The sequence below is a fragment of the Colletotrichum godetiae genome (assembly GCF_030913485.1).
Source record: "Colletotrichum godetiae strain CBS 193.32 chromosome Unknown BDP55scaffold_35, whole genome shotgun sequence".
NCBI lineage: Eukaryota > Fungi > Ascomycota > Sordariomycetes > Glomerellales > Glomerellaceae > Colletotrichum > Colletotrichum godetiae.
The window spans coordinates 316,618-342,847 of NW_026851283.1; the positions used below are offsets into that span (position 1 = coordinate 316,618).

A 26,230-nucleotide genomic window follows, 5' to 3' on the forward strand; every position below is an offset into this window, starting at 1 on the left:
GTCGAGAATGATGATGATGATGATGATGATTTGGCCAGCAGTCTGCTAGCCGCCAGAACTAATATCAGATTAATCCTAGAGCCAAACACCTACTAACAGACGCCTAACGGCGCGTCGAGGAGAAGTAATCTTTTGCATTTGAGACTAAATACCATTCCCTTTTGCTCTATTCCTTACAGTTCTTTCATATGCCTCACCACATCACGGATTCTGCACACTCGGCAGCCGGTACTTCTCTGAGAACATCGGAGCCCACATGCGCTCCATGAAGAACCCAACCTCCGGATTCGTTGAATTCGTCGTCTCGAATTCATCCAGCGCCTTTCGATACGCCTCCTTGGGCAACTTCCGAATCGTCTCTCGCCGTACAGCAAACGTCCCGCCGTGCATCGCCCGAATCGCCGGCGGATGCTCTCCGCCCACCACCATCGTCCAGAACTGCGCCGGCGTGTATGGCGCAAGTTGCAAACTTTTGATCTGACTAGCCGTGATCCACAGCTTCTGCGCCGAGCTGTTCCAGTCGATCCGGCCCCAGTCCGCAACATCGTGGAACAGCGCGTCGTTGAAGGGCGTCACGTCGTCCGCGGGGACGCTCATCGCCTTCTGCACCATCTGTTCCGTCGTGTTTACGACGGGTGCGATGAGGTCGAAGGGGTCCGCCTGCGTGAAAATCATGATGTCGTCGAGCGTGTCGTAGTTGTTTACGATATGGTAGAGGTGAGTGTGGCCTTCTCGTCCGATGTTGCGGAGGGATACGTAAGAGCGGAAGGAGGAGTGCTGCACGGTGTCGTTCGTCTGGGGCACGCCGCCTTTGGAGTAGAGGTATGTGGAAGCGGCGACGGGTGCCCAGGGATCGAGAGATTCTTTGAAGCGCGCGCAGACGATGCCGAGTCGCGACGGGTTCGCTGCGAGGGCTGCTAGGAGCGGGAGGGTGATGGCGACCATTATTGGCGTTCGGTGCACGTATCCGGATGGGTGTTCGTCTTGGCGGTGGAGGTTTGAATGAGCAGAAGACACGAGGGTACCACGCGAGCGAGGTCGTGTTCTCTTGAGCTCTGCCTCCTTTCCATCCCGTCGGTAGGATGGTCTATGCCGTTGAGGCCGGCAATCAAACTCTAATTCATCAAAAGTAGAGTACTCCCAAAGCATCCCACCGGTACCAGGGGAAGAATGAAACTCAAGACGTCGACACGCAATTCTAACGACATTTTTTGTCCGCATGGACTAAGTCCGCCGAGGGGATACCTCAAGCTTAGTACGCTCCTTGAAATTGGACTCTAGTTTAATTGCCTACGTACCCTACTTGGTCAGGCTCTCTAGCTTACGACTTGCTCTCAACTAAGCTTCGCGAATCACTTAACTTTAAAGATGTCAGCCTTATACCAATATGAGCTAAATCCCACGTATGTAGCCGCATTCGTATAGTATACCCGCCATTCCGTGTTCACTTCAAATAGAATTTGGAAGATTCTAGCTCTTGTCCTTTGAGCTTTTCTATTTCCTAGCCAATATTTAGTTCCATTCATACGAAGACTTAGCGACTCAGAGTCATGAGGCCTATAGTTCGTAACAAGTGGGTACAGCTCATATACGAATAAACCAGCCCATCACATGTAGTGTGATTTCCTCTTAGACGGAAGGTGGGAAGCCCTAGATCTCATCTCATGATAATGTAAGATGGTAATCACTCGGCGTACATTCACTTCAGGTGTCTTAAAAAGAGGTCGAGGAGTAGGGTATGCCAAATTATTATTTCCAAGAACCCCTAGGTCTCAATATGAACACTGCACCGGCATCTATACCGCCTTGACACTCATGGAATTGGTCCTAACTTGTTCTCCTGCGCTCGTTCTTGTCACGTTGACGTGGGACGCCGACCCCAGAGTGACATAATGGCTCCTGCCTTCTCCATGAGCAAGTATTTCTAGCGTGACAATCGCCGCCTCAGCACCATTATTTTTTGCACTTTCCGCTCGAGTTGTAGCCACATCCAAGGTGAAATCCACCAGGCTGATCGCAGTTACCTTGCTTATTGTTGGGGTCGTCGGACTTGTAGGCGTTGTGATTACAACTGCACATTGAGCATCGGTGGTCGTCGTACTGGATGTCGCCGCAGTAGCACTTGACGCAGCCACCAAAGCAGTAGTGCTTTGCGGTAACGGCGGTTGCCAGTGACAAAAGACCAAGTACAGTGGCAAACTTCATTTTGCTTTGTGTGATGTGATGACAATGACTGTTGTGTTTCGGGGGTTGGTGGACGCGTTTTTAAGGAGGTAGGATGAAGGAAGGTAAAGGCTTACGGTCTTGTGTGGAGGTATTTCCTGGTCTTAATGACTTCATGAGGAATAATTGAAGTTGAATGTATAGCTTATATACTTACATCGTCACACTTGGTAAAATATCTTAATATTCGTACCTGAATAGGAGAAGCTTTATCACAGCTTGTTTGAGAGACCAAGTTATGTCGACAAAACTTTGTCAATCTCTTGGTGTGGGCATGTAACTTTGCGAATGATAAAGCGAACCACCGTGTGGATGCCGGAGTAGCCGAGAATACGGAAGCTAACATCACCAAACACTCCACGATCGTCGCTCGCGGCCCCACCGATGGTGCTGCCATATTTCTAGCCGCCCTCACATCAATGCGGGAATTTGCGAAGGACAGCGATGATTCCTGTGTGTTTCTTGATGTTCCATTATCAAGAAAATCCCCCATGCTATCCACCCAAACTTCGCAGCCTTTCGGTTTCAATTTTGTTGTTGATCGCCAGGTACCTTAGTTCGAAACTTTTAGGCCTGACTACGAGCCGTGACAGCGCTGTGGTGGATTCATTCTGATATTGGGTTTCTGAAATATAGATGAGCACGGCCAAGTAGGCGATTATATTGGTCAACGAACCATTCAAATAAGAGCTCCGTCATATATCACAGGTATCGTGATTCTATTGATCCTTCCAGGGGATCAGCTCTTGAGGTAGGAGACGGCTTACGCAACTCCATTTTCGCGATGGGGTTGAAGGTTTAGAAGAGAAAACGTTGTCGAGCCGATCCGACTTGGCATTCCTTGACTCGGCTGAGTGATCAATGGAAGGATGGAGCACTCGGTGGGTATAATTCTATAGGCCATATGCTCCCGAACAACGATAGGGAACCGAGCTAACCTCTCCGCTGAACTACTTGACTGGTATATAAGCATTGGATATTTGCGTTAGCAAAAACAGAGGCAGTCGCTGAGAGGTTTCAAGGCGTTGACCGTTATCATTTCGTTGGACTTTAGAAAGAGTAGGTCAAGAGGGCACGACGGTGAATGACGACTCATCAGAACCATGAAACGTAAATCACATTCCACTGCATGTCACATAGGGGAGACCTCGCCCGGTTTCAATGGTATTAAAAAAACTATAAACACCTAGTGACTTGTATTTTGACGCTAGGGCCACTGGCCCGTCGGGTCCGGTGAGGAAATGTAGTCACCGGATTATCGAGCCGTGCTACTAGGTAGTCAATGAGAGGACAATCATGTACGGTCCTTGACGCAAGCCATTATGTGGTGCTGTGCTGTTTGACGACTTAGCTCGTGCGGTACACATCGATAGCAGTGCATCTCGAGCAAGTATCTCGAAAAATATCAATAGCTGATGTGCCCTCATGCGCGAGATACCTAGCTATCGAGTCAAGAATGCAGCCAAACATCCTGCAAGATGTAGCATAAGCAGTGTCACAATTTAGAAACAACAGTCCTCTCGCTTGTCACTATCCGCTTTTCGGAGGCCGGGGATTTAATACCAAATCCGGAAATTACACGTAATCCTCGAAGCCTCGAGGTTTCTTGCTGACATGAAGAAGACTGTGATTTGTTTAGGTTATGACTTTGGGTAGACAAAGCCTAAAAGACTGCCTACGCCGAACTACCTCATTCTAGGTTGACTCCGATTTCTCGGATCGCACAAATATCCTCGGAAACCATCTCTTCTTTAGCTTTCTCGAACTCTCCCATTCGTTTGCGCCAATACAACCAAAAACCCTCAACATCGAGACTCGGCTCGTTCAGTCTGACATTAAACTCTTCCATCAATTGCTCCAGCGTGATGGCCAAATGTTGATCTTCCTCTTGTATTTCTGCTACTTCGTCGGAATCTGTCATCCACACAGGGTCGTAAATGGTTTCGACTTCGACGGACCTTGAAGCCTTATAGTGTTTGTACTCGCAGCAACTATGGCCTATGCCAAGGTCGTCAAAAGTTGCGACGCGTACGAACTATAGCAACGCTTGTCCATGTTCTTGATGTGACAAAGTTACCAGGTTCGTTATGACATCCCACATGCTTTTCAGCATCCGGTCGCCTCGGTTACGGCCGTCTTTCTTTCGCCATGGCTTGGCAAATGTGGAGGGTGGACTGCAGCCTTGCCTGGAGCAATGACAGTTGCAACAATCTCTCGAGGTTTCTGACACGATTCTCGAGAGAACGGAGCTTCCTGTGCAACCACTCAAAGCTTGAAGTGTCTGACACGGCCAGTCACCTCTCGATACACTACCCAACCCGGCTGCCAACCGATGAAGAGTCGTGTGCCCCGAAGAACCTGGAGTAATACTCGCCTTTGAGCCGTGTTTGAAAACGGGTATCGAATGCTTGATATCTACCCCATGGCGCTCGAACCAGGTAATGGAGTCTATGGAATCATCAAAACTTGCCCTAAAGAAAAACCCGGCTATCCTCATGACATCCAGAGGAGTACAGCCATGAACCGCGGAGTTGACGTGGTCGAATCCGGAGCGATATAGAGCCTCTGCTAACTACGCGCTCATCACAGGGGAATGGTAAATAGATCCAGGACGAACTCTGAAAGATTGCGGGAATCTCGATATATCATATCGAGGACCGAAAGTGCCTGAAGAATCTCAAAGGCATTTTCTTGGAGGATAGTTGACTTCGTCATTCCAATTTCGGATAACTTCTTTTCCGTTAAATTTCTGCTGGCGAAAAGCAGCATTTTGCGTCTGCGAGCAGCTAGTTCTTAACTCAGGAGATCGACGACTTCCTGACTCTGAAAGTATCCATCAGAGGCATTGGGATGTCCAAAGAACGTGGCAGTGTTTTCAAGATCGATGGTAGCTCCCCGGCAGAGTAAAACCTGGACGGAGTCTGCTTGGTGCAGGAGTATGGCCGAACAGATTGCCGTTAATCCCGTGGCATCTTCCACATCAATAACTTGAAGACAGGCGTCCTCGGCTAAGTCAAAGAGCAATTCATGGCCTCTGGGCCAGTACACAGCCACGTGAAGGGGGGTTTGACCAAGATAGCCTCGCTCGGCCACTGAATTGGGCGACCCTCCAAGAATACTCTTGATAGCTGATTCTGACTTCTGAAGGAGTGCACAGGATAAAGATCCATAATCAAAACCTTTCGGTGTTAATGGTGAAGCTTTGAGAATAAGGTAGTTTAGTTGAAAATCAGATTTGTACTTACTGTCGACATATTCTGGGAAGTTTTGGTAAATATCAGGTATACTCAGAACGTCCCCAGATACGAAAACCGTGTAATTGATAGCTGGGCCGATGGACAGAGCACCTAGCTCGAGTAAACCTTTTGCAATGCCTATCGAGCCTTCTTCCAGATCTTTTGAGGTATTCCTCATAAGACCAGCTCGTTTACCCCTTTGAAGATGAAGAAACGAATCCAAAGCTGACCTGAAGTCATTGCTCACATTAGAACACTTTGGTGACGACAGAAGATATCAAGAGATTTTACCCTCACCTTCCGGTTTCATTCAAGGGAACGCCCATGACCACTAGCTCTTTCATAAACTGAACCCAAATTTCGGACATGCGATCAGACCACAAGCGGCCCTTCACATTACTGGCGCGCTTTTCAAGTCAGCATAACTAGAACGCAAGATTGTGCCATAGGCTTTTCCTACCTGAAGAAGGGTTTGGTCGCTGGAGTTGAGATCACTTGGCCAAGCTTTACCATCCCTGAATAGACAGCGAAGGTCCTTAAGCGCAGATATTACCGCAGCTTGCAGAATATCTGCTGTGATGTCATGTCGGGTTTTGTCAACGAGCTCATTGACAATGAAGAAAGAAGGTGCGTCGTTTGACACCAATGAACGAGCTGTCATTGCAGGGTGAATTTGCAAGGTTTTTAAACGTATCTGTTTCGAATACTGTAGTTCCAATCTCCAAGAAAACAGGGTGCTGAAGAGTTTGAGCGTCCCTTCAATGGCTCGTCGATGGGGATTCATGAAGGAAAGCTCGCAATGGCTGTCATGGTCTCGTAGACGCTGTGAAGAGCGATGACGTTGTCTGAATAGGGGCTAGCCCTGCAAGAGCATCCAAATTCCTGAGTGATCGCGTAACCTACTGACTGTGTGGAAGCCTAAGCTTCCGCTCGACGTTCCTCGGTAAAAACATGAGACGATTCTATAGATACGACGGTGCATGGGTGATTTCCGTGCGTTTAAGGTCAGTGAGCCTGCAACGCTGCCCTGGGATTCGGCAGAGCAGTGATGTAGTATTGGTACTCTCAGGTTCTCAACTTCATCTATCGGCAATAGTATTGGCGAAATTTCCCCAAGACGACAAGCCGCAGTTGAGAGAAGCTTGAGGCGCTGGTCGAATGATTGTTGGAGCCCAGCTAACTTTGCGTCAACTACTCTTTCTAGAGCAGGCACTAAGGCAGCTATTTGGCTTGCTGTCTTCTTCTTCTCAGACAAGATAAGAAAACCAATTCTGACGGATTCGGAAACTGCAGCTTCTCGCAGCTCAGCACTGAGGTCACTGAAGGCTAAGTTAGAAACACTCACGTAGGGAAATCTTGTTCCAGCTTACTGGTTGATCAAGAGTAGATAATTTGTCATGGCAGCGTAAAAGTCCTGCATTTCTGCCTTCAGCCTGTCGAACTCGGCCTTTTGTAAGGGATACTGCAAGTGTCTCGCTACATCTTTGCCATATTCTTTGATCCCTTTTGGACCTGTCAACCGGGCTTGCTTCTTAGCCAGGCTTTCAAACTCCTGGATGCATCCCCAACAGGCGCCAAAACAGTTCTGCAAAGACGCCGACAGCGCCGAATCAACCTTGTGGCATGCTTGTAAGCGAATTTGGACTAAGTGAAGAAATGAATCTAGCCTGTGCGCATGCTCCTTGAGATTGATGATGTCAAAGTCGCGGGATCCATAATCCTGGCAGAAGGTATTGAGGCCTTTACAGACTGTGATTCCGAGAGATATCAGACCAGCAACGCCACTAGATACAGACAGAGGATCCAGGACATTGAGAAAGTTGCCTTTAGCCTCGATTCTTTCATCGAAGTAGTCTTGGACCTGAAGTAGGGACGCGTCTATGTGAAGAAAAGGGCTCGACGCAAAGTATAGGAAGAGACTCTCGGTAATTGAGAGGGAGTAGAAGCCTGACAGGGGAAGGTATGCATGTGATCAGGCTCCAGACGTAGCCGCCAACAACTAAGTATTGACCTTGCGTAACTATCATTTTGGTGGTGCAGCACAGCCCGTTGATAACGCCACAGCTTTATATAGAACGGCGGGGTCTCACCATGATTGGTTGCCTCATTTTTTGGTTGGATCGCAATGGACGTAACAATAACTTGAGGCCGGCGAGGATGATTATTGGGCGGGCAGGTAACAACCGGGTTAGCTCCACGAGCCTGATCTATACAAGACAAATATATGTTCTGCTTTAGCTGCAAAAACGCTGTGCCGCTTCCCGCCGGCTGAAAAGTGTCATAGGTCATCGCTCTGATTGGGATGCCTCAACATAACTTACAGATTGTGATGTCGTGTGGTCTCAGTGAAGGATGGCCGAGGTACCAAGAAGACTGTTGCGTCTGCCTTGCAGGGTGCTGTAAGACGAAGACTGGCAGCATCTGCATAAGACGACAGCAATGTGTATCCCTATCGTCTACGAGAAATGGATTGATTCGGATTGCGATGTCAACTTTATCATTTACCTTTGTAATGTGATGGTTGCGTCAAGCAAGATCACGGATGTCTGCGTAATCCCGTGTCTGATTCGGGAAGTAGGCGGGAGCGCGGCTGATTGAAGGCTTGTACTCAGCGGCAGTAGGACCCATGAGGTATGAATAATATCGCCGTACATGACTTGGCTCAGCTCTAGTTGTCTGTCGAACTCATTTTCACTCCGACTCCAGGCAGAAACCAAGAAGTTATGTAAGGTTCAACGTCTCCGAAGAGAAACAACCTTGAATCTATCCCAGGCCAAAGCATTCAAGTTAAGTTCAACTGTTATTCATCATTCAGAACCCGATTTTCTGAACCCCCTCCCCCAATTAATCTACAACTACTGCCCATACCCCGAAGCCTTCAGTCAACATAAGCTTCCTCGGAGATATTGTCGATGTCCTCGGCGATGGTAACGAGGCTGCCGACGAGGCTGGCGAGGCCGGTGCCGGAAGCGTTGGTTCAGCCAGCGAAGTCCTTGATAGAATCGACATCGGGGGTGACATTAACAATGTTGCTGAAGGCAGCAAACACAAGCATAACACACGGCGGTCCTGGTGGTTATACTGCAACAGGGCGTTTAACAGTGAGGCTAACAAGTTGTGGATGAGTAACCGGTTGAATTCTATGATGGTATCTTTTCACTCTATCGAAACATGTGTTGTACAATCTTTTGCCATCCTCCCAATGCTACGTGTAAGGCGCACACCCTTTCCCATGGTCGCTAGGGCATATTCTCCGATGAAATCGAACGAGGTAAAACATTTACTCGAGGTCGAAAGAGCGGGCACCAGTGTAGTGCTGGACAACAGCGTTGGGCTGGTTGGAGATCTCGAAGTCGGAGTTGGGGAGAAGGTGGGAGCCAGTCTGGTTGCTGCTGGGGGTAACCGGCTGGGAGACGGTGAGGGTGAGGCCCTCGGCGCTGCGGACGACGTCGAAAGTGCGGGAGGAGAGAGTGCAAGCGCCCTCCTTGACATCGGGAAGAGTGCCGTCAGTGTTACCGGCGACAAGGGCGGTGCAGTTGACACCGGTGGTCTCCATGGTGCCGGGCTGGATGACGGTGAATCCGTAACTGGAAGATGGTTGTTAGTATGTGTTGAATGATAGTGTAGGTTGTTGTAGACTTACGAGCACTGGGTGCTGTGGGGGATGCAGTCGGCACCGAAGTTGGAAACCTTGAAGGTAACGTCACGCTTGCTGATGGCAGCAGCGGCGGCGACGGAGGCGGAAGCGAGAAGAGTGGCGAACTGCATTTTGAAGGTTGTTTTGGTGTTTGGTTGGTGATTAAAGAATAGGTTGTTGTGTGAGTTGATTGTGTGTGATACAGAAAGAAAGACATGTGTACAGCTTGCGAAGTTGTCAACCTTATATATTCTTTTGATTGCAACTGAATCTTGGATAATACGAGGAGTCGGGAGGCTATCCACCGGGGCAATGACGATCGCCAACGGCGATCGGTGGACCCCGGTACTGCCGAACTCGTATTTGACCCGACTCCCGAATTAGTGTTGAGGTGAAACGTCATAGCCTCCAACCCCTATATGACGTCTATTATGCAAAATAAACAACGGAAAAGTCGACTTCCAGTTACTCAACAATAGCCCTATCCAATTTACAGTTTCCTGCCATACACAAAATAGGAATCTTGGGGTGAGTCGCGCATAATGAAACACATCAGCCGCGCCCCCTTACCATACGGAGTACACATGCAGCAGCTTCAATATTTTGATCACCGCCAATGTTGACCATGCAGCATAACATCGAAAAGGGGCTTTCCAACTTCAATTGCGGGAGCACCTAGAATTCCCTCAAAAGACTCCAGCCTAAACTCCCGCGTGCTCACCACAGATCCAGAGAAGCCCCCCCCCATGACGGGCTCAAGGGTTTGGCAGCTCATGTTGTATGATTAGACGAACGCTCGTACGTATTGCCTTTTGATTGGACCACCCCACACCTTTCCCCGCCTTGAGGCACATGATGGGACGATTGTCAACTTTTAATCTATCTATTTTGGGCAACGTGCAGACATAGTCACCCCTGTCGCGCGATCATCATTCCCCAACCTCGGAGAAAACTAGCTCCCCGGAGGCTTCTTTTTCAGCCCAGAAAGTCGAGCGAGCGAGCCTTACGCACGCCAAGCTTCTTCCCACGGCTCAGATGAACCGGGTCAAAGCCGATTTCCTGCGCGCAAAGTGCAGTGGCTGACCCCACTCCCCCTGCCAAGCTTGAAGCGTTGGCATGTCGATGGCAGGGGTCTCCTTCTATGCATGACTTGTTGCTCGGCCGGAATCCTGAGCGTGGACTCCTTTGAGATAATGATTCGTTGTTTCTGTTTGTGTTTACCAACTGACTATTCACAGGGCTTGAAGAGCATTGTAAGCCCAGAGTTCGAGCATTTCCCGTCGACTTAAAATGCAAGAAGCCGCGGGAACCGAAAGCGATGCGACGTCCTGCTACTTGTCAGTTGGACGGAACGGGGACAGCAAGTCATTGTGACTCGAACTCGCTGGGGCGCGATAGAGTTTTTCTTTTGCATTAATAGGTGCTCAGGAGGTTTATCCAGCTCATTCTTCCATGGCGGTGAGACCTTCACCAATCCTCTCCCTCGCCAGTTTACGAATGGTGGACCACTGAGTCTACCTATACGAGACCCACTGCGTGTGTCAAGGGGCCGTGGCAATGGGTTATGAGACATCGCTAACAGCACAGTGACACCATAGAATTCGCCTATATCGGCTTCGCGGCTAATTTCTGTTTCCAAGGGAGAGAAGGTTGCCAACACGTTGAAGCAAATCTCGGTCTTTGAGCGCTAAAAACGAGGTAACGTAACGTTGGTTGAGTTGTCGGCTGAATGAGGACCGACCAACGTCTTTGAAAAGGCTTGTTCATGACGTCGTTATTCACTTCGTATCCGGATCTGGCAAGACTCGGTTCCCTGTTCGGGGCGCCGGGGGATTCGGGGAAAGCTCTAATGCGGCTTTGGTGCGGCCCGCAACGCCACTTCCTCGATTTCAGGGTTCCCATCTAACCGGAGTTAGGATCAAGGCGTGGAGCCGCAAGAAAGTAGCGTGCATTTGGGTCTTCGCTGGTGGAGTGTGAAAGGGAGAGGCGCGAGCTTCTGCGAAAGTGTTTCGATCTGCAAGCCACGAGATATCGGCGGGTGTCCTGGAAGGTAAGAAATTCTAAAAACAAAGAACGTGAAAGAGGTTCAGCTGATAGTTCAAGATGAAGGTCCATCATTTGCTCTCTATAGAAACAGCCAATTTTGAGTTCCCCCGCTGGCAGCGAGGCTTCACCTTGTATCAGGGCCATCTAATGACCACGAGTCACGCTAATCTATGCCACCAAATTTTCTCTCTCTGCTGATAGTGGCAGCTCTGTTCAAGCAATTAATAATGATATCTCCTGGCCTTCTTCTCCAATGCAACGGTTTCAGCGGGCATGTCTTTGAGACAGCTCATCCAAGATGCATCATGCGCCAGCTTCAGGTCGTCCTCAAAATTCACCTTTCAAACAGGCCTTTCTGTTCCAGCTTTGTGGGTTCTGACTACTAGTAAATCCTTCAAAACAATGTTGTACACCACCATTAATTCTGAGAAAGCGTGATGTCAAAACACCTTCTCAGCTAGCTCTAGTCTAAAAGCTGCAAGAGTTAGCTTTAGAGCGCCCTAGGGTGAGTTAAAAGATCCATCAGCTCTCGGCTGAGCGTAGCTTCTTCAGACCTGTTCCAATCAGTCATAAGAAATCGAGCTCTGCCGAACGACTAAATTCCTAAGCTTTGCCTTTATGCATGCGACCGCTGACTTCACGATCATGATATCGCCATCCGTTGTAGAAGTGAGGTAGGTTCTAGCTTCTTCTGAAATAGCAAGTCGCATCTTCAAGTTGGTTAGTCAGGAATCGTTAGTTAGAGGCTCTTGTTAGACCCAGTAAGTCAAATGATACTCGCACCAAATGAGCCAACACAGCTACTGGTCGTCACAATGGGGCGAGCTCAAAACAGCCTTCATATGACCCACGCATCAAGACGAGTTGAATAATAATTCATAGGAGAGGTCTTACAAGGCTTTCGCTCCAACGGGGCCACAGGCGAGTCATCCAGACATCATTGCCAAATGACAAGTTTGAGTCCTGTATATACGATTTGCTGGGCTAGTTGATGACGTTGACCCTATCGATGACCTCAGTCTTGAACTGACTTCGAGCCTCATTGTCTCAAGTCAATCGGCGCACTGCCGAGGCCCAAAAGCCGGTTCAGCCAGCACTGTCACAGAGAACATCAAAAAAAAGTGTCACGAGTTACAACGCAGTACTAGTATCAGAAACCAACATGTCTGTACGCTTTCTGTAGTAGTAAACACCTTCTACAGAGCCGCTAGATGCTAGTCTCGTAGTACGGCACAAAGCACACCGCGTAACCACTGTCGTTGAATTAAGATGTCACTTGTGGTCACTAGCTCACTGCGTGGCTATATCTGATGTGCGCAATGATCTAGATCGAAGTCTCTCCAACCTTAGACGATGTATATATCCGTCCGCTATTGCCTCGGCAGCCGTAACGAAGGAGAAAGATGCTTAGACTACATGAAGTTGATGCACAAGCCTTCCAAAGTTGCTCAAGTTGGTTCCCTCCCATCTTTGAGTGGGGACAGTTTCAATTGAGTCTAATCACGAGAGGAGTGGAACCTGAGTGGACATCGTGAACCCTCAATCCTCCACAATCTCAAACCCATGAACACCCAGAACAGCACCCACACCCGTATCCATCCTTGAAACCAATTGTCGTCACCGACCAGTATCTGAGTTCCAAACGGGATCATCAATATCTAGCGTCGATGGTTTAGTGGTAAAATTCTCCGTTGCCATCAAGCAGCGTCGGGGAGCCGGGGGTTCGATTCCCCCTCGACGCATTCTTTTGCCTTTTGCTGTATTCTGATACCTCTGAGGTGTCCGATTAAGCTGGAACCACGTTTGCGTCTTTCTTCTAGTTGAATGTATGCTGTTGCTTCGCATGTGAAAGTCGGACATAGTGTTCTTATGAGAATAGAAGCTTCAAGTGGGGATACGTTGCTAGCATACTCTGGATGCCAGCTACTTATGCTGCCGGGTTGATCTCTCAACAGATTGCATCCTAGAAAGTTAAATTAACGAATATGTGCTATTCATGTTCTCACTCGATATTGGGTGCTTCGACGCGTGTCTAGCATCCATCAACTATCGTTGTCACCTGCGGGGCGAGTTCAGTCAGGCAGATGTGTAGAGAATAAGAGTAGATCGTAAGGATTATCGGTGCTAAGACTACTGAAGTTGACGTTATTTTGCAGCATAATTTATTCCTTTATTTGAAACGTAGTATTACCCGAAGAATGTTGGGCATATTGAAGTCAAGGGGCTGGGTCCCGGTGTAGCCCGAGCCCCAGCCTCACCCCGAGCCTCTTTCAATCATTCCCCGTACCCAGTCTTTGCGATACGTCCATATCAACTGCGACCACCTACTCATTCATTGAATTGAACGTCACATAGAAGGCCTGACGATGTAGCGGGACTATGAAATGATGGTTGGAAGCCTATCACTGACTTATTTATCGAAGCAAATTAAGGTAGGTTCGAAGAATGCCTTGTACTTTGCAAACAGCAGTAAACAAGTAGAATGTAGATGACTTATTATTTAATCGCCATTGGAAGAAAGAAAAAAAGGTAAAAACAACAAGAGCCAGACGAGGATTGAACGCCGGAATCCTGGAATTCTACGGAGCATAACGCACACAGTCAGCACTTTGCGGCTTTCACCACTCAGGTATCAGGCCCGGTATTTGTTGTTATGATGGGAAGGCATCAGGCTCCCTATGCTGCCTACGATTCCCAACCGTGAATATTCAGTGGTTCACCTGGTGCGTACTCCTGGGGAGTCTGTTGAACGAAAGCAACCGACGGGAAGGAGCACCTGAGCGACACAGCTCTTCCCTCATATGTATGTAGCTTATTCAACTGGTCTTGTGCGCTTGTTGTTTAAGGTACAGTGCCATCAAGGCCTAACTTACAGCAAAATATTATTATACGTACTCACTCAAAATCAGAGGATGCCGTACGGCCGTTGCTCTGATCCGCATTTCATCACGGGAAAACAGTGATTTGCCACACATTCTTCACCGAAATCTCGTCCCGTTGCCCACCGCACAGGACAACTTCGAATAACGTGTGCTACCCTTGACAATTCCACCCCGCCATCGTGTTTCCCGGGTGCGGTAGAACGTTCCGCACCACCGGGCTAAGTGGCAGTCAGCCTAGCAAAGGGTTGAGACACAACCCTGGGCGAAGCCGCAAAACTCTCCGGTTGCAGTGGAGGCGCGAGGCGGTCCGACAGTTTGCATGCCAGAGTTCAAGGCTAGGGGATCTAGACCGTCTCACCCGAGCGGGGGACTCCCACGTTTCCCCTAGGTGCCGTCAGATCAGCACATGGCATGGGAAATATAGCATGTGGATTACTGCTAATCAAATGTGGAGGATTTCAAAGAGCCAGAGACTTTTGGATTCCAGCTGATGAGGGGGAAAAGTGATTGGGGATCCCCACGGAAACGCACATGTGCTAGATTGGAGTAGGCTATAAGATGTACCTGCATGTAAGACTCCTTCGACGTTTCCCGTGACTTGGTCCCCGGTGAATACGAGTATTGTACGACGTTTATTAAGCGTAAGCACGTCCGCTGGTGAATCTGGCTCACAGAACATCAGTCAAGCGAACATTTCTCGTGACAAGAGGAGGAACTTCACAACGATATTTGCAGGGTCTCCCAAATTGCCGATGAGGCTTGGTTGCGGGCTCCAACGTTCCGGAAGCGGACCGGCGCGTGCCCGCCGATACTTCAGCCGCAGCTTCCCAAGGCCTAGAGTGGGACATGAGACACTTGAAAACTCTCCATCGTCTTCTTTGGCATACCTAGGCACGTCGTTCGCAAGGAAGGATCTCTAGTAAACCCATACTGCCCAGAAGGTGGTGTACAGTCCCTGCCGAGCCTCACCATGGAGCGACAGGCTACAGCGTCTCATCTTTGTTTGCCGGAATGAAGGCAGCGAGCGGATTGGAGTGACACACGCCTTACGAAAGAAGGGAAGGGAAGCAGAGAACGCCTCACTGTCAGCTTCGAATGCGGCTGAGGCCTCTGAGATGATAATTTCGAGCTTACGGGCTGTGGCGCTCGACATGTCTCGTTCACACTTCAGCTCTTCAACTGAAGCCATCAACAGGCAGCTCGTATCAGCGCTTGCGGAATTCTGCTTATCTGTGGTGTGTGTAACTCGTGCTTCCATTTACCTTCATTTAGGTTATATCGGTAGTATCAGGATGAATTACTTAAAGACTCCCACCTTCTCATCATCCAACTGATCCTGTATTCTTCTCACATCACAGTTCATCTTCATCCTTAACTCTCAAGAACCAACTACATCAGAGCATCTCTGCAATTATGGGTCTACCAATCACCACCACCGCCTCCATCAGCGTCCCGGAGGCCAACTCCTTCGGAGCCACCGTCCTCCAGCCACAAGGCGACAACTCCAACGGCCGTGGCGGCTGCCCGTTCATCGCCAACACCCACAACAACGGCACTCCGGATACCGCCCATGCCAACATCACTCAACAAGCGACGCCAGCGGAACCAGCCGCGCCGCTGGGCATCTTGAATAAGCTGGAGAATCGCACCTTCACCGGCAGGGGCTTCAACACTATCTTCCGCCCCCACAGTACTAGCTCTCCCACCACGCTGGACGTCAACCCTGTGCTCCCTCAAGGCCTCCTCCCGGACAACATCCTCCAGCTCAACATCACACACGAGACTCAGGTGTTTGCCCCTGGCTTGGGTCACGTGCCCAACCGCGGCTTGATGAAGCAGCAAGATATTGACCTCAACGGTGTCCCCTACACACAAACCATCTACGATATCACCGAGGTCTTGCCCAACACGACCCCTCCCGTAATCCACTTTGAGCCCGGTCTCTGGATGCACGTTCCCACCACCACCATTCCCAACCTCAAGACTTCCCTTGCTCGCATGGCTTCCATCCCTCACGGCACGACTATCAACGCCCAGTGTTTCTCCGACCCATCTTCCAGCGTCGGGGCACCCAACATCCCAAGTGTCGACATCACTCCCTTCCCGGTCGGCAGCCACGACAGATTCCACTTCCCCAGCCAGAACGCCAATGACCCTGCGACCTTCCGCCTCCCCCAGAACCTCGCCCCCTTCACCAAGGCCAATACAATCACCCAAGCCATGATTGACGACCCCAACACCGTCCTCAAGAACGCCAACAAGGGCAAGGACATTGTCGAAAACACCTTCTACACCATTACCACCAAGCCCACGGACACCAACTTCGGCGGCGGCACCTCCAACATCGGCTTCCTCGTCGGCGACGGCCAACAAAACCTCAAACTCCCTAGCCGCGCCAACGCAAACGCCACCAGCATGGAAGCCCAGTACTGGATCTCCACCGTCCGCACAAACATCCAGCTCGAGCCCTGGAAGCCCTCGGCCAACGAGACATGCAAGCACTTCTCCCCTCTGCCCGTTCGCGACGGAGAAGAGGTGCCCGTCTTTGAGGTGCACTTCCCCATTTCGCAGGCAAAGACCGTGGCTGTCACGTATACCCAGCTCCAGTACACCCAAAACGTCACTCTCGACTTTGCTGGGCTTAGCTGGCCGCATGTCACTGTTGGTACACTTGTCCAGACGACCCCGACTGTTCTGGATGCGTCGGTCTTGAACCAGTAGATTTGAGTTCGTGGGAGAGACGAGGCATGAGGCCGAGAATTATTGGGAAAGCGTCTTTCGTTGAAGGCAGTGGTGGTTTATGGAACTAAGCTTGCGTAATACGCCTACTTCAGGCATTTTTTTTTTCATTGAGTTTGCTACAGTAAGAACGAACCAGTACTGGTTTCAATTGGAAACCATAAGGTGTGATATTTTATTAAGATGAAATATCTGATAATTCGATCTGTCGCATAGTTGCTAGTCCCGGCGACCATTAGCGTTTGTCGAGAGTTACAATATAGGGTCCAGATTTTCTAGTTCGTCAAAATTGACTGTGAATTGATACCTGCCTGTTCAAATTACCATACTCTTGCTATATCCTGTAATCGATTAGAGTCTTTTCCGGCTCACCGCCCTTCCAAGAGTCTATTCAAGCTCTTCTTTACCACTGTGATGCAGTTACTGAGATCACAAACCTCGGGTTTGAATACCTGATTAGGTTACGACTCATGAGACAACGTGGCCTATCCCGAATATACTACGTAATTGGCACAATGTCGAGGTTAGAATGAGTGTTTGCCTAGTCATCCTTCCATGACTGCGCACTTCTTGTTCAACGGAACACTCCCTTGGTTGATGAGACATTCACAGTCAGAATAAGCGAGTCAAGTGGTGCGCAATTCTTCGGAGAACAGCATGATATCTATGTAGAGTAGTGACATCTGTTATCTTCGCGACGTAATTATGTCCCACTACCAATGGCCTTGCACTAGAAAGATCTTCCGCCTTTTCTTTGAGGTAGCCCGAGACTGGCGCTACCATAAACCGAGATCAGTGGCACCAGATAGCCGTGTCAGTAGCGTACGAATATAACATCCAAGAAGCCAGACATCTGTCTACTAATACCTATGATGGTTTCATAATTATGGAGATAATCTCGATTCTCCGTAATGACTTGGAGAGCCCTGTATGTTACATCCCACACACCCCTCTGTAGGCTTGAGAGTTGAGCACGCCATAAACATATAACAACCTCATCATCTCACAGGGAAGCTGCCTAGAAACGTTGCTCCACCCACAAGCTGATTCTATCTTCCAACGGAAGCATCATTCAAACTCCTGACCATTGCCTTCTCGTCAGTTATGAAGGCCACCGAAGAGCCATCCCAAGCCATGCTCCTGGATGCTTGTATTCAGAGGAAAGGTCCGATGGTGGCCTCTAATCAGTGCTCTCCGCAGAGCGCAAGTGAGTTGAATCGCTCGGCGTCACCTCGTCCGCAAGCCCCGCCTTCAACATCTCACCCAACTTCCGTCGCCGAAACTCATGGATCGATAATGATAAGTTCCAAAGCCGAGATCATGGCAAGCGAGGTAAGCTCGATCCGGCCTCGATCAATTTGTAGCGTGCTGGATTTTCAACTGGCATCAACATGAAGATTGGTCTATTCTAGACGAGAGAACCCGAAGAAAACCTGCTGGTGCCACCACTTACACTAGTGCTCGACAGACTTCTGAAGGATCTGACGAAAGGCCGCAACCTACGGATGCCAGTGCCGCAAGGCTTGATGAACCCGAGAGAACTTCCGAGACCTCAAAGCCGACTTGGAAAATATGGGCTCTCGAGATATTCTGCATCGTATTGAGTACACTTCTCTTAGCCGGTAAGTAATGTAACGCTCATTGAGCAGTTCCGAATACTGATTTCGAAATATCAAGTTATCATTGTCGTGCTTTTCAAATATGATTCGCAAGAGCAACCGCACTGGCCGCTCGGGGCTACACTAACTCTTTCCTCGCATTATCCACCACCTTAGCGAAGGCTGCCTTCATGGTACCCGTCTGCGCCTGCATCAGCCAGTCGCAATGGGCCTGGTTCAACACAAATGGTGTATCTCGACCTCTCTACGACTTCGAAGTGATAGATCAAGCAAGTCGAGGAGCCTGGGGCTCCTTGGTACTACTCTGGTGGTTTCGATTCCGGCATTTTGTGGTTCTCAGAGCGCTCCTCACCGCCATCAGTGCTCTGACATCGCCAATTACACAGGAATGCATCAAGTACTCATTAGAAGAAGTCCCCGTCGCGAATGAAGCAACAGAAAGCCAAGCTACTACACGAACTGTTCGAGACCTCATGTACCCCAGAGATGCACTCGACTCAGCAGTCCGTTTCGGTAGCTACCAAACTAACCTCCAAGATTATGAGAATTTCCAGAAACCGTTACCGTATGCCGCCATCGACACTAACGCGACATTTTGTTCTACAGGCAACTGCACGTTCAATCGATATCAATCCCTTAGTGTCTGTGTAAAGATTGCGAACATAACGTTTTCTCTGAAAGTTGAGAAGTTCGAGAACGGAACAATGACAGAGGCGCCAATACTACTATCCGACAGGATCCTTCCAAACGGCAGCTTATGGAAACTTTTGCTTCCTGGTGGCTATGAGTTCGGCCATCAAAGCAAAGCAGCATTGTCCACAGACATACTGAACGGCAACCACACATTTGCATTTCAACACGAGAAAGCCCTTCTTCGGGCAAAACTCGCATCATTCTCTCTAATCTACACCACGCCAATACTGACCGAGAGCGACAAGACCTGGTGGGGAGCTAGAGACAAAAGTCCAACCACGACAGCGAAGGAGGCCATTGACCATATCCATAGTACAGAGCATGAGGCTGTCGAAGTTCTCTTCCACCTGTGTGTACAATCTTTTACCACCACAATTCAGCTGGGTGGGGAAAATACTCTGATTGAGGATACGTTTATCGAACCCGTTGGACAAGACGACAAACCATCTCTCGACATAGAATGCCCATTAATAGCCAAAGACAACTTATTTGCATGCAATACTAGGCCGAACCGCTGGAACGAATCTGTTAGCCTCAAAAGTCCGACGCGAAGTGGATTTCTTCCGGTCAAGCAAATTCGAAGTGAAGCTGAATATCTCAGTGCGAGTTATCGTGCGATGGAGACAATATCCCAATTCTTGAGAACTTACTTCACAGGTTTAACATTTCTCAGCTCGTCTCCTGCTCCTAATGGATTTCTTCCACTCCATGCCAGAGGTCAGCCTTTTCCAACTACGCTTCACACCTCAATACTTTTTTCGAAGGACAACATCCCAAACCCTGAGCGTCGGAAACTTTGCCTCGAGAACATTTATAAAAACGCTGCCACATTATTGTCTGCTTCGTAAGTCTAGGCTTGATTGCTTGCGGCTTGTTTGTTCTTTTATGCCACAGCTAATGCGGGGAATAGACGCCGGATGAAACTGCCCCATGATCAATGGACGCTAGGCGTGTTCATTGTTCCTGGGCGGGCAACAACAGTAGCCATATACGTCAAGATAACATGACCTTGGACTATGCTACTCGCAGCCGAGATCGTGGCTGCAGTGATCTTCCTCATCATTACTATCATTTACTACACGGGAGGCTCAGACTCAAAGTTCAGAGACCTCAAAAGCTCGTCGTTAGGCACTCTTGTCGCTCTCGGCCAAGACTGCCGTACTGCAGCGGGTGGGGGTCTTCAGCCTGTGGATGCCTTGCAAAAGCTCGCGAAAGGGGTTCAGGTTCGGCTCAGAGGAAGCCTGATTGTGGTCGCCGAGGATAATACGGATAAGACCCCCTCACAATATACGGCATCTGGCATGTCCGGTATCGGAGAAGGTGCTCCCAGGGAGTTGGATCGTGCTCAGGGGCAGAAGCCCATGGTGGCCAGCATTTTCTAGAGGGAAACGGGAAGCATGACTACACGGAGGCTTGCGGGGAGTTTCACTGTTACGCGGGCGGTTAGCGGTGGCCGGAATGCCTTCTATGATGATTGAGAGTGGTATTTGGGTTGATGGATTCCTGAAGCCAGGTGTAACCCCCGCTTACGCATGACGATTATCGTCAGTATAGGTACGATTTGGAGAACGGAATCAGATGTGACATGATATATGATCAAGGCTGAACTTTCCCCTTTCCTTCTTCAATACACTTTGGGGGCCAACTACATTCCCCTAGAAGGGAGCCATCCTCTACTTGGTTACCAAGCCTTGGAGCACCAGGCGCATTGGGATACGCCAGAAGAATGGCAAGTGTGTTGTCGCGCAAGAACTCGACCCAGCCAGGCAGGTCACTTATATCACTAGTAACTACGCACTACTCATTAGGAAAAGGCCAAGGTGGCCACCATGCCTCGCCGTCCCCTACGTATTCCGCCCTGATCCCACCAACAGGACAGCCTATCTAAACCAAGTCGTAGTACTGTACCATAACTTCTTTCCCCTTTGAGACACTGTCACTTTGCCTTGACGCAAGGAAATCTTCGGCATGCTCGTCATGTCATGAGACCATCTGCGGAACATTCGACGACTAAAGGTCCACGTAGCTTCCTCAAAATGGAAGAAGCTGAAGGTGTCCTGCTCAAGGAACGGAATGTCCTCAAGCAGTCCGGCGTAGGCACCGTCCCTTTCATACGCCACGAGGTTCAGTCAAGGTGTCGAACCCTCGATTCGGCAGTAACTCTTCTCAATCTCGAGGGAGAGTTCCACTCCAGGGTCGATGAGGCATGTACACATAGCATCACGACGAGTCCACCTTCCTGGAACGCATGCAGCAAACCACTCAAAGCCCAGAGCAGGCAGTTCACACCTAGGTAGAGCCTCCTTCTGCCTCGTGTGCCTGCCCTCGGGCTTCCTCACGGCTGCCCTGTCCTGCGTCTTCAGTCTCGCGCCTACCTTATGCTGCCCAAGTACGTTCCTCCCGCCACTCTCGTGCCTTCCTCGTAACCCCCTCCTTCCTCAATCCTACCTACCTCCTTCCCCACCCCCATCAACCGTACCTACCCTGCTCTGTCCAACCTGCAAACCACGAAGAGTATAACCCCCCCCTCTTTCCCACGCCCATTCCCCTCAGCGACACTTCAGGCCGACGGGTTAGGTCAAAACTACTAATATGTATGCACGATGGTAAGGTGGTTCGAAATCAACACCAAATACTCCAATGAAGTCGAAAACTGGACTCGATCAAGGGGCGCGCTGTTCATGATGCAGATACTGGGGACAGACATGGATGATAAAGCCTTGATTTTTAAATACGCTCCCCTTATCTCTTTCCTTCTCACTTCGCACCTCTCTCTCTCTCTCTCTATCCCTTGACCACCATGTCCAGCACCACCAGCTCAACTCATATGAAGTAAATACTCCTCTCACTCTACCCCTCAACCGCGCCTCGGCCATCGGCGGAATGTGGATGGGGTATCAATTATATATAAATCCGCACCGATGCCTAGCTTCCCGTCCCCTCCCTTCACATCACCTTCCCCTCGATCTTCCCCCTCCACCATCACCTCCGTCACTTCCCCGGCGACAACGGGCTTGTCTCTACGCCCGGTATCACCATCCTCTTCACCGACACCCCTACTGTCGTCACATCTTCCTGCTTTCTTCATGGAAATATCTTTAACCTCAACTCAACCAGCGACAAACACAGATGCCCAAACTCCCCATTCTCGAAAAAAAAAAAAAGCAAACGCCAGGCATGGAGAAAATTCAACAATAAAAACGCCTGGCGACATGGAAGAAGAAGCAACCCCATAAACTCAACAACATGACACGCAGAAATTAAAGAATAAAGATGGAGCTCGGCATGAGCAAGTATATGTGGATGTTCAAAAAAGTTGACAATTTTTCTGGGTGTAATCGCTAACGATTATACATTTTGATAACCAGGGGAATAATATTGGGGCAAGTCTTATCGAGGATGGACATACCCTCAACTGCCTTTCGATTTCGAATGTGAACCACGGCTCTGCCGGAATTCATACCAGGAATGTTGGGGTTTCGAATAAACAAGCTCCTCTCCTTTCTGGTTCGCAGCACAGCTTCTAATAAAAACCAGTATCCCTGTCACTCGGCGCGTCGCCACAAGACCTCCATCGCCATCAAGTGACGCATACGTCGGATCGGGGATAAGGTCATCGCTGAGTCGCGAAGCTGCTGGAGGACGCTCGGTAGTGTAACAAAGAAAAACTTGGACCGCGGTGCTACTCTCAAGTGCATTGCCTTCGAGAGACAATGCAGTTGTCTGGTTGGGAATATTTCGATAAATACATCTAATTGATCGGCCGATGCTGTGAATGGAATTAAGAGACTCGTAACGTCGTTGGAGGCTCGCCTCGCGGTTGAAAAGGGGGTATGTTGGCGTGACTCGGACACGGGATATACGGGGTTGAGTTGTAGAGTTGAGAGACAGGGCGCTTGGCGGCGACCGCTCACATGACGAGACAGCAGCCGCAGCCTCCACTCTTCTTCTTCTTTTCGCCGCCCATGGACATGTTGGCCGCAGCAGAAGGCTGCTCGGGTACGCGGACGACAGTCTGAGTCTCGGCGGGCTGCTGGGGCTGCATCGTCGGGCTCAGTGGGCCCCGAGGGCTGGGCAGCGGGCTAGTCTGGGGTTTGTCGGAGATTTTGGGCATGGTCGAGTACGAGTTGGTCTGCTTGATGCTCGGCGACGTAGGGCTCTGCGCCGTAGGACTCTTGGGGGCGTCGCCTCTGAGCGGCCACTCATCTTGCTCCTGCTTCTCCTCTTCGGGGGGTGTAGTGCTCGATCCAGGTTCGGGTGGCTTGAGAAGACCGTCTGCCGTGAGTGGGCGGAACTCTTTGTCGTAGACGCTGCCATATTTGCCCTCCCTTTCCCATTGCTCCTGCTGCAGACGCTTGGCGACGGTCGGGAGTAGTTGCTGGTCAGGCGGCAGACGAGGATCGGGACGGTAGGATCCAACCATCCATGGCGGGTCTCCCTCTGGCTTCTTGACACCGGGAGACAGGTCTCCAGATCGCGTAATCGGCCTGTTCCCAGATATACTGCTCGTAGAATCCTTGCCACCACGTGTCTTTGTCTTTCCACCACCCTTGATCTGAGTCGAGGTCTTTCTGGTCGTGCTCGAGGTACCGCTGCCTTTCCGGGGAGAGATGTCGGTGTTGTTGCGCTTTGCGGGTGCCAAAGTTGACGCCGCACCGAGCGTGTTTGCGCTACCGCTCCTTGGCCGCGGTTTCGGATAGGCTATTGTCTCGAGCTCGCTGCCACCGCTCCGTCTTCGTCCAGAGGGCGCGTTCCTCTCCAAGTAGTACTCGGGGATGGGGGCCGGGCTGGCCTTGGCGACGGGGATTTTGGAGCCGCTCTTGTTCTTGTCACTAATGGAGGTCCAGTAGGCATCATCTCCTTCAACAGCGATTTCCTCAGGCCGTCGAAGATCCCAGGCAGGCAGATCCATGTCTGGCAAAGTCTCTTCCGGCACTCTGCTCTCCGGCGAAATCGAGCTTTTCCTAGATCTCGGCAGAGGTATTTCGTCGTCTGGCGGGGCGGACGTGGTCCTTCTGGAGGTACCGTTGAGCTTCTCCTCACTACGGCCTCTGCGCGGTTTGCTGCTTGCACGCGCCCTCGGCAAGACGATGCCTGCAGCCTGGAGCTCCTGACTCTCAATTTTGGCCAGCTTGTCTCGGTGAATCCACTTGTCGTCGTCGGAGACGGGCACGTCGTTCGTCGATCGCTTCTCGTCAGGCCCAGCTTTCCCCCCGAAAACATCATCAGCAATGTTGCCCGATTTCGACGTGTCATGGTCACGCCGGTTTGTCCTGTCCCATGATCTGGTGCTCTTCGTTAGAGATATGTTGTCATTGGAAGCCTTCTTTCGCGGGGGAGGCAGAGGCTCGAAGCCGTATTCGTAAATGTTCGCCGAGCTGCCGTTTTGCGATAGGGGTGGCCGGCTGTTCTGCTCGGTTCTATCCAGAGACCTTTTGTTTTGAAGGTTCTGCGGGACAATGTCAGCATATACACTCGCAGGCAGCATGGCCGGGGCCAATTGCAAAAGTCTGCCAAGTCGGCGGAACCGCAGCCATCTCACCTCTGTGTCTGCCGTTGTATAATTATTCCATGCACCTCCGTTGCCGTGGCTGCTGCTCGGGGGCGTGATTGTGTTGGCCGTCGCTGACGCGGCGGACATGGCGGCCATCGCGTGGTCTGGAGAGCTGGAGGGCCAGCAAGCTCCAGACTCTTGGAGTATATGGATCGAAAGAAAGTCGTCAAGTCCAGGAGCGAGGCAGGTCTCTTGAGTGCGTGATGAGTGTCGGGCCAAGGACAACGAGATTGAATGGTGGTGCTGCAACAATGGCAGGAAAGAAGTGAAGCTAGAGCTGGTGTTGTTGGACGAGAGCGGGAGATTGAGATTGCGTCGCCGGCTTTGCGTCTAGCGTGGTGGTAGCTCTTCCGGCAAAGCGGATTATTAGGAGGCGCTCACGAAGCGCGACGGTGTGAAAAGGTCTGGGCAGGACGATCAGGGTCAGGGTCGCCTGGTGTGTCGAAACAAAGGAAAGCGAGTAGAGGTAGCGTCAAGGCGGGATAGCGACCGGAGGACGAGGTCGGTAGAAGGGTCAACGAAGGTGGTACGTGGTAAAAGGGCTGTCGAATCGAAATGGGGAATAGTAGAGAAGAGAGGCCTTTCAGCGGGAGGCCATTCGCAGCGACGAGTGCGGTGGTGGGAGGAAGTGGTGGTGGTTTGACGGGGAGCTGTTGTTGCGTATGGCGTCCAGTCTCTCCTCTCTGTCTCTGTTGGTGGCCGCTCTCAGCGTGGATTCCACAGTGCCGGTGCAGAGCAACGCAATAGGAAGAAGAGAGACACAAAAGCAAGACAATGGACAAGGACGGGGAGTGAACGAAGTGGATGGGAGAGGGAGAAGTGGAGGAGGGCCGCACAGTCGCACACACTTAAAGCACAGTGCGCAGGCAGTGTCACTGTTTTGGTGCTGTCTTCCAACAGTACGTAGCTTTCTGGATCTTCACGCTAGATCCTTTGTGGATTAGCCCTCTTGTATTCGAGGAGGTCGGTTGGTCAGACCCCAGCGCAGTCCAGGAGAGAAAAGACCCACATGTGCAAGGCGTGGGATTCCCTCTTTCGGGGAGCCGCGGTCGCTGATAGGAAGAGAAAAAAAAAACAAGACGAGGTTGAAGGCAGCGAATAAGAAAGGGGGAAAGCGTTCTGGCCCAATACAGGCCGTGAGATATTGGAGGGGTTTTTCTGTTAAGAATGAGAAGAGGAGGGAGTGAAAAATGGTATTACGGATAAGATTAAGAAGATATGCTGCCGGGAGTAGAGTTGCATCTGGCAATCTTCGTCCCATCTGCGCATTTGCCTTTTTGTTCCCCAAGTGTTTCTGCAGAGAATGACGGATATGCTCGGACTGAAAGGCTGGCCCGGAAAGTAACAGGTAGTCAGCGAGAAAGATGTCACACTCGTCATTCGATAAACAGTTTGTGAATGAGGGGAAGGAGGGGGACGAGCAGCTGCCTAGGTACCTCATCGGTACATTGCTATGTATTCCGTATACGGAGTACTAGAGCATTAGGCAGCTGGAACGATCCATTGCGCTTGTTAGTTTGCCGCGTCTCATTGGCGAACAACTACAAAGACCAACAACGACCGCTAGATGCGTTTGTTACCGGTGTGTTTCTTCATCCCGA

The 26,230-nt window shown here is 50.4% G+C and overlaps 9 protein-coding genes and 1 non-coding gene across 10 annotated transcripts; 3 read left to right on the forward strand and 7 right to left on the reverse strand.

Annotated features, from left to right (window-relative positions):
* Nucleotides 1-201: 201 nt before the first annotated feature.
* BDP55DRAFT_695856 (uncharacterized protein) lies at nt 202-945 on the reverse strand (the record flags this gene model as incomplete). The annotated part of the gene is made up of 1 exon (XM_060577520.1): nt 202-945. One exon carries the CDS (start codon nt 943-945, stop codon nt 202-204), a length of 744 nt encoding a protein of 247 aa, XP_060426859.1.
* Nucleotides 946-1,764: 819 nt separating this feature from the next.
* On the reverse strand, nt 1,765-2,408 carry BDP55DRAFT_671990 (uncharacterized protein). The gene is made up of 2 exons (XM_060575495.1): nt 2,301-2,408; nt 1,765-2,233 (listed from the first exon to the last, which is right to left on the reverse strand). Exon 2 carries the CDS (start codon nt 2,203-2,205, stop codon nt 1,954-1,956), a length of 252 nt encoding a protein of 83 aa, XP_060426860.1. The 5' UTR covers nt 2,206-2,233; nt 2,301-2,408; the 3' UTR covers nt 1,765-1,953.
* A 2,460-nt stretch (nt 2,409-4,868) lies between these two features.
* Nucleotides 4,869-5,935, reverse strand: BDP55DRAFT_240828 (uncharacterized protein). Its single transcript, XM_060566213.1, has 4 exons — nt 5,920-5,935; nt 5,757-5,866; nt 5,469-5,689; nt 4,869-5,402 (listed from the first exon to the last, which is right to left on the reverse strand). The coding sequence occupies exons 2-4, from the start codon at nt 5,825-5,827 to the stop codon at nt 5,017-5,019; spliced, it is 678 nt and encodes a 225-aa protein (XP_060426861.1). The 5' UTR covers nt 5,828-5,866; nt 5,920-5,935; the 3' UTR covers nt 4,869-5,016.
* Nucleotides 5,936-6,825: 890 nt separating this feature from the next.
* BDP55DRAFT_634613 (uncharacterized protein) lies at nt 6,826-7,486 on the reverse strand (the record flags this gene model as incomplete). Its single annotated transcript, XM_060572685.1, has 2 exons — nt 6,826-7,406; nt 7,471-7,486. 2 exons carry the CDS (start codon nt 7,484-7,486, stop codon nt 6,826-6,828), a joined length of 597 nt encoding a protein of 198 aa, XP_060426862.1.
* A 1,253-nt stretch (nt 7,487-8,739) lies between these two features.
* On the reverse strand, nt 8,740-9,227 carry BDP55DRAFT_634614 (hypersensitive response-inducing protein; the record flags this gene model as incomplete). Its single annotated transcript, XM_060572686.1, has 2 exons — nt 8,740-9,046; nt 9,103-9,227. 2 exons carry the CDS (start codon nt 9,225-9,227, stop codon nt 8,740-8,742), a joined length of 432 nt encoding a protein of 143 aa, XP_060426863.1.
* A 3,576-nt stretch (nt 9,228-12,803) lies between these two features.
* BDP55DRAFT_t246 lies at nt 12,804-12,884 on the forward strand. Its single transcript has one exon. It is a non-coding gene; the product is annotated as a tRNA-Gly (tRNA).
* Nucleotides 12,885-15,437: 2,553 nt separating this feature from the next.
* BDP55DRAFT_557507 (uncharacterized protein) lies at nt 15,438-16,745 on the forward strand (the record flags this gene model as incomplete). The annotated part of the gene is made up of 1 exon (XM_060569703.1): nt 15,438-16,745. One exon carries the CDS (start codon nt 15,438-15,440, stop codon nt 16,743-16,745), a length of 1,308 nt encoding a protein of 435 aa, XP_060426864.1.
* A 1,122-nt stretch (nt 16,746-17,867) lies between these two features.
* On the forward strand, nt 17,868-20,457 carry BDP55DRAFT_717807 (uncharacterized protein; the record flags this gene model as incomplete). Its single annotated transcript, XM_060578386.1, has 4 exons — nt 17,868-18,095; nt 18,232-18,385; nt 18,539-19,792; nt 20,105-20,457. The coding sequence occupies 4 exons, from the start codon at nt 17,868-17,870 to the stop codon at nt 20,455-20,457; spliced, it is 1,989 nt and encodes a 662-aa protein (XP_060426865.1).
* Nucleotides 20,458-22,985: 2,528 nt separating this feature from the next.
* Nucleotides 22,986-24,725, reverse strand: BDP55DRAFT_557506 (uncharacterized protein; the record flags this gene model as incomplete). The annotated part of the gene is made up of 2 exons (XM_060569702.1): nt 22,986-24,524; nt 24,618-24,725. The coding sequence occupies 2 exons, from the start codon at nt 24,723-24,725 to the stop codon at nt 22,986-22,988; spliced, it is 1,647 nt and encodes a 548-aa protein (XP_060426866.1).
* A 304-nt stretch (nt 24,726-25,029) lies between these two features.
* BDP55DRAFT_240910 (uncharacterized protein) lies at nt 25,030-26,190 on the reverse strand. Its single transcript, XM_060566214.1, has 2 exons — nt 25,639-26,190; nt 25,030-25,553 (listed from the first exon to the last, which is right to left on the reverse strand). Exons 1-2 carry the CDS (start codon nt 26,068-26,070, stop codon nt 25,335-25,337), a joined length of 651 nt encoding a protein of 216 aa, XP_060426867.1. The 5' UTR covers nt 26,071-26,190; the 3' UTR covers nt 25,030-25,334.
* Between the last annotated feature and the right edge of the window lie 40 nt (nt 26,191-26,230).

Excerpts from the sequence above, each read along its gene's own strand:
- BDP55DRAFT_671990 (XM_060575495.1), bottom strand. The coding sequence starts at position 2,205 with ATGAAGTTTGCCACTGTACTTGGTCTTTTGTCACTGGCAACCGCCGTT.
- BDP55DRAFT_240828 (XM_060566213.1), bottom strand. The coding sequence starts at position 5,827 with ATGTCCGAAATTTGGGTTCAGTTTATGAAAGAGCTAGTGGTCATGGGC. Across the intron at positions 5,690-5,756 it reads CCCTTGAATGAAACCGGAAG|GTCAGCTTTGGATTCGTTTC; the intron begins GTGAGGGTAAAA and ends CAATGACTTCAG. Across the intron at positions 5,403-5,468 it reads CTTCCCAGAATATGTCGACA|GTTTTGATTATGGATCTTTA; the intron begins GTAAGTACAAAT and ends TAACACCGAAAG.
- BDP55DRAFT_240910 (XM_060566214.1), bottom strand. The coding sequence starts at position 26,070 with ATGAGGTACCTAGGCAGCTGCTCGTCCCCCTCCTTCCCCTCATTCACA. Across the intron at positions 25,554-25,638 it reads GAATCCCACGCCTTGCACAT|CGTGAAGATCCAGAAAGCTA; the intron begins GTGGGTCTTTTC and ends CAAAGGATCTAG.